The following is a 6,488-nucleotide window of genomic DNA, read 5'->3' as shown; positions in this document are numbered from 1 at the left end:
CATTTCTTTTTCTAAATGACCAGTTTCACATACAGTACAGAAGTAACGTGGATTGGAAATGTGATTTCATGTTTCATCATAAGAATGTAGAATTTAGAAGACCAATAAATACAAAACAAACCGCCAACATTCAGAAAAAGGTCTATTATTTCATAGTTTTTAAAATAAATAACCAAAATTTCACAGAGAACGATTTTCATTAGTTGGTTTCTGTATGAACATGCCTTTTTTGTTTACAACTAATTCATCCAACTAATAATAATTGATCTGCTTGAGTATATCTGCTTAACAGTTACATGCTCATAGATCATTGACGCATCATTAATAAGCAACACAATGTACAAATATTACAATAAAACCCAAGTTCATCATAGCTTGTGACATCTGTCATGGGTAAACATGTCCATAACAACATAAATAGTGTTTCCACATTGTATATTTACAGTCACTTTTCATATGCACGTGTACATTCTTTCCATTTAGATGCACAGCATGCAGTTTCTCCATGTGCTTGCGGATAAAAATAATTATCCAAGAAGAATGATATTATAGAGCAACCGCAAAGGTGCAAAGTTCACTGTAAAGTTTTGGAGTGTTTTAAAAAAAAAAGCCACATGGTCAGACAGTTGCATTTATTACATTCAACTGTGCAGACGTTTGCGAAAGAACATTTTCATGCTGATATTTTTGCACCAGAAGCCACATTATATAGACTCAACTGACTGAAAAAAAATCACATTTAAAAAGACTAATTTGCTGTAGCTGTGACCAAGTGGTAGGCACATGTTTTTTGAGCTATGGTGCTCATGTGAGCGACACAAGTTTGAATCCGGCTTGCAGCATTTTTCTCCACATAAGTCTCTTTGAATAAAAATGTTCAAGACACTGATTGTGAATCAGTGACAGAATAAAAATGGGTATATAAATAATTAAAAATATATTTCATGAACAATTAGGTTTTGAGCTATTATAGTTGTGCAAGTTTGCATACATAATGACAGAAATATTTCATTCTTTTTAAAACAATCTCCTTTGCAACATTCACAGTGTATTGTACATGGACATTGCTTTGGAGGCTGTTGATTTCGAAACGTAAAGTCACAGTTCAGCATCTATCCGGGGTTGTTCCTCCTTTTCTTGCTTGGGCTCAGAGAAGTCTCTGGTTTGAGCTCTTTGTATTGAAACTGATGAGCATATTTTGCACAAACGTTGTAAATCATGCAAAATAATGAAAATACATCACTTGCAATACAATCACTTACCAGCTGGACATCTGATGGAACCCTAGACAGGAAGTCCAGCAGCTCGTTGTTCTCAATGATGTAGGGGTCCCGAAGTTTTTTGGTGAATTTATTGATACCTGTGTGGGACATGCATGTTCATATCCTACTAATATCCAAAACATTATACCCTTTAAATCATTAGAATGCAAGAACTCATCTTATGTATAGAAATGCATCTCTATTTAAAAGGTACTCTGCAATGATTCATTACAACAATAAATAATCTGACTAGTAAACCATTGGGAAAGTGTTTAATACACAAAAGCAATAGGAATTCTCACCCCAAACCAGCACAATGTATCGTAGTGGAATAAAGTATATTAGTGTGGCACCGGCACATAGAACCGTTATGGCTAACCAGCTCAGAAAAGGCACAGACCAGTTAAATGTGCTGAAAGAGAGGAACAGCATGATATACAACATACAAGCATGCATTCAGTACACAAAATTAATGCTACTAAAAAAGGAAACATTAAAGGTATGAGTAACATCCAAACTTCTCACTTCTTCACTCTTTCCCCAAAGCAGGCCACTTCATCCAGAGCATTTTGAACCGTTATGATCACATCTTGAACCGCGTAGAATTTGTCCAAGAAGCCCTTTTTCTCTGAGTCCTGTTGTTTGAACGCACAAGCACATGGCAAGTTATTCAACAGAATTCATTTTATTGTACATAGTTGCAGATTTTGAACAGTTGTACTTTGGTCTGTAGGAAATCTTCTAATACGGTAACATGAGTTGTTTAGTTGCGTTATGAGAAATGAAAGATGTGGGGGTGGGGAAGCTTTTGTTTGCTGTCTGGTGTCTCTTCTTTTTAGACTAAAAGGTTAGTTGGTGTAGCTTAACACAAAAGCAGCAAATCTCTAAACCCAACCGCAGCTTCATTAATATGGAAAAGAGGGCCTCTGAATGACACGATTCTTTGGAACCAAACAGAATAAATGTTAAACATTACATTTAAATTCATCTCAATCAAATGTCAAAAGTTGCATTTAAAATAGTGTAACTCAAATTCAAAATGTGAGCTTTCCATATCCTTTTGCTTGATTTTCTAACTGTTCTTAGTGTTTTTGAATACGCTTTGAGAGTTAATTTACAGTTTTCTTATGGGATAATAGATAAATATTATATTTATTTCCATAAATATAGAAATCTTGTTCATGTGGTGCATAAATAGATTTTCAATAGCAAGCAAAGTAGTTGGGCTGATTCCGTTTTCTACTAAATGTCCATATAATAAAATGTCCTAGTCCTTTCATAACAATAAGTTACTATAATAAAGATATTTGCTAATGTTTCTGAATAAAAATACAGTTAATTGTAAGTTAATAAAGCAGAGAGAGAGAGAGAGAGAGGGGCAGTTCATTGTAAGAATTTTATTTCATATATATTTAAGATTGTTATTTTTTAATAAATTAATATACATTTATTCAGCAAGGATGCATTAAACTGATTGCAATTGACAGTAAATACATTTATAATTTTACAAAAGATTTTAGAAGATTCTATTTCAAATAAATGAAACAACCTACGTTTTAAAATATCGGAATAGTTTCATTTTAGTTTTAATTTGTAAAAAATATTCTGCAATATTACTGTTTATATATACCAAAAAAAATGCAGCCTTGATGAGCATGAGAAACTTCTTTCAAAAAAAAAAAAATTTTAATTACACCATTTTATGGGGTATTTAATGTTTGATCTAGTAGATTGTCATGAATAATTTTTCAATAAATTATTAGTGATTCAAACCGTGCTATCTTGTGTTTTTCCTTGTTTGATCGTGGTCAACATTGCAACTGGTCAGATGGAAAATCAGTGGGACTGGCTGCAAGTTGTGTTATTCTTTCTCTGACAACTTACAGAGTCGGGGTTCAACAAATCAATTGTCCCCATAAATTAGCAGCAACAATTTCTGAAAGCTTGGAGAGTGATACCAACCCTTGCCGTATTTTCATGACCAGCCGGTGGTAAGCAAAGTGCAAACATATGTCCAGGCTTAGCCCGGGCCTATGAGGGGTCCTTATGAATGGAAAACAGGTGTCTGGGTCATTTGTGCCAAAATACCCAAATTAGCTCCCAAGGTCAAAGGTCAGGCCGCTAATGGCTGCCTTGTGGCGCACAAAGGGTTATGGGAATGCGAAGAACGGCTGGAGTTAAACATCTGGGATATGTTGCATATATTTGGCAATGCAAGCCTCAGGTGCAATTAAACTAAAGCACTGACACATATATTAAACTGTGTGTCCGTATGCCAATCTTTCAGCTGTCCCCGAGAGCTTCAGCTAACACACAAGACCACAAACGATAGTGCTGTTCTACATAGAAATGAGATGGAGGGTAGATTTCCTTCGGCAATGCTTGTCACCAAGTGATAAGAGGAGTCTAAATGAGTTGACAAGGAAATCATGAGGCTACCTTTCCACATAGAAATGCATGGTTACCTTGTCATCTTTGTCATATTCTTCATCCACATCCTCAAGAAGGTCCTCCATCGCTTGCTATCAGGCAACAAGAAAAATCACAAATGCAATCTTTTTAATATCTCAGTTGTTTCTGCTAGAATGAGAGCAGCAATGAGATCAAATGGAAAGCATATAGAAACTTTGCTCTCCTGCACTTCCTAAGAAATACACCCTAGAAATCTTCTAGAAATCTTCATGAGATGCTTCTGTTTTGGGAACTTCACTCAGATTTGCCAAGATACCAAAGTCTGCAAAAGTCGATATGAACTTGAATCTAAATAAGTATGAGATCTTCATGTCAACTTAAACATTTCTCATTAAATTCTTCCAAAATTAAATTATCTGAGCTCTTCTATCCGCATTAAATTTGTAGTAGGAATCTTTTGACAAATGCATCTTCATGACCTTTCCAAGTCACTAAATAAAACAATAACAATTGCAATTAAAATCATTTTTATCTGAATTTAAAAACTTTCGTTTGAATATTTTATACATTTTCCTGACTTTTCCAGTCCTGTAAATCACAATGTTATAACCATGAGAACCCTGTTTTATATACTCAATGTCAAGAACCATATCACTTGTATTTTTCTAATCAGTTTTTAAAGAAACATATGAGATAAAGAGGATATCTAAATAAATCATAACTGAGTCTCTTGAGCAATGAAAGATCAACCTCAGAGCAATAACGTTTTCCTCTGGGGAGTTTAGAATGTCATTTAAACACCCACGTTACATCACATACAGACTGATGACAATCTAATGGCAACTGTTCCGCCATTTATTAGCCATTAGGCCACATATGAAAACACATATACATACAGCTCACATTTGAGACAGACTGTATAGTAGTGTCCATCTCCTTCTGAATGTGAAAATGATTCTCTCTCAGTGTCTGTCATGTGTCCGTCAACTGAAATCGAGCTTACAAAAAAAGCAATAAAAAAACATTTAAATTCATGCTGGTCAATATGATAATTTCATATTTTAATTTGCAAAGTAGCGGAAAATTATTATTTTATTGTTTTGAGATTTATCTGATGCATATCGCTACTGACTCTTTGGCCGGATACTCCTGAATAAAAATTTAATTAAAATTTTGATGGCTTAATTGGGAAGCGAACACCCTCTCCAGAAATGCCGCTCACTGAAAGTCATCAGCACTCATTCCACGCCATTTTAACAATTAAAATTGAATCAATTTTCAGGGAGTTTTGCGCACACACTTAGTGTGATTGGCAACATTTCACGATGGCATGAAATTAGTTTGACACAATTTAATTGGAAAATGTGATAAGTAAATACACCAGGTAAGTGGAATGGCACGTTTAAGAGCTCCTATATCTGCGCTACTTTTAATTACCTGAAGTAATTGGAATAAAAACATTCAATTCCAGCTGTGCACAATAAACATGCACAATATAACATAACTGTTTATTAACCAGGAATTGTTGATGGTTAGTTCAAATAAAGAAAGATAGTTTAGGTAGGGCGAGACATTGCGATTTCCTGTGACGGCCTACGACAACCATGTGCTTAAAATGAGCTGGAGATAAATGTCACAAATTTAGCCCTCATTAGATTCGAGAGTCAACATCCATAAACACACTCACCACGCTTCCCTCGTGCGACTCCTTCCCCGAGGCCAGCAGGAAGTAATTCCAGGTCAGCAGCAGCAGCAAGGACAATGGAACCATGTAGATCTCGAAATTCCAAACCACCACCACAAAGATCTGAGCAATCACAACAAAAATAATATTCTTTATTAAAAGTATAATTTTATCGATTAATAGACGTCTTGCAATTCCATTTTCATTATAATAATTCCTTCATAATAAGTTACTATAACAACTGCTAATGGTTATAAATAAATATAGTTAACATTGAATATTTGATAAATAATAACATTTAAAGTGCCCCTATTATGGGTAATGAAAGGTTCATATTTTGGTTTTGGGAGTCCCCAACAACAGGTTGACATGCCTGCAAGGTCAAAAAACACTTTCATTGTCTTATAATATGCATTTATTTTTTACCTGATGCCGAGTTCACACTGCACGATTTTCAAAGACGTCACATCACTGTTGGTTTCACACTGAAGGACTATCTGGGATAGCATTCAGTTGTTGCTGTGTTCACACTGCATGATGGAACGACGACAGGAGGTTACACACTGCATGACTTTACAATAGGAAGAATCGCCGACAGCTCTGTCTGGTGCAGGGTTGCCAGGTTTTCGCTACAAAACCCGCCCAATTACTACTCAAAACTAGCCTGAAAATAGCCCAATTGCTTTCGAGGGGGTCTCCCAGTAAAAATTGCGTTCGGGGGTAAAATACAAATTTTTTTGGCAGGGTTGTCCTGGTACAATTCACATTCCAGGGCCTAAATATCACGTTATTGGGGTCGCTTCAACCTGCTGACATAAAAAACAACCGGCGGCAATTGCGGATTTGGCAACACTGGTCTGCAAACTACGTTTCATATAACTCCTCCCCGAACTTCCCGCTGCCCTGTATCTTGGTCTCTCATTGGCTGTAGGTCATCACCGATGTGTTTTTCAGTCAGAACTCATTTCACACAGCATGATTGTGAATCGGTGACAGCTCCAGATATTTAGCATCCCAAATATTTCACGGGCGTCGGCGACGCATCGGCGATTCCCTCAGATCTCTTCAAACTGCGTGATTGTCACTCGCGTTAACGAGCACCGATTTGCCTCCGATTTCGGGCATTTGTC

The 6,488-nt window shown here is 36.1% G+C and overlaps 1 protein-coding gene across 1 annotated transcript in view; it reads right to left on the bottom strand.

Annotated features, from left to right (window-relative positions):
* Nucleotides 1-585: 585 nt before the first annotated feature.
* The window catches only part of mctp1b (multiple C2 domains, transmembrane 1b), a 36,107-nt gene continuing 30,204 nt past the window's right edge, over nucleotides 586-6,488 (bottom strand). The window contains 6 exon segments of the mRNA XM_016277250.1: nucleotides 586-1,184; nucleotides 1,263-1,360; nucleotides 1,565-1,674; nucleotides 1,788-1,903; nucleotides 3,728-3,784; nucleotides 5,362-5,481. Coding sequence (XP_016132736.1) covers nucleotides 1,113-1,184; nucleotides 1,263-1,360; nucleotides 1,565-1,674; nucleotides 1,788-1,903; nucleotides 3,728-3,784; nucleotides 5,362-5,481 — 573 coding nt within the window. The 3' untranslated portion in view covers nucleotides 586-1,112.

Source organism: Sinocyclocheilus grahami, unplaced genomic scaffold, assembly GCF_001515645.1.
Source record: "Sinocyclocheilus grahami isolate Dianchi unplaced genomic scaffold, SAMN03320097.WGS_v1.1 scaffold110.1, whole genome shotgun sequence".
Taxonomy (NCBI): Eukaryota; Metazoa; Chordata; class Actinopteri; order Cypriniformes; family Cyprinidae; genus Sinocyclocheilus; species Sinocyclocheilus grahami.
Note: the sequence above shows the minus strand (reverse complement) of the source record. Positions and strands in the feature narration are given on the sequence as shown.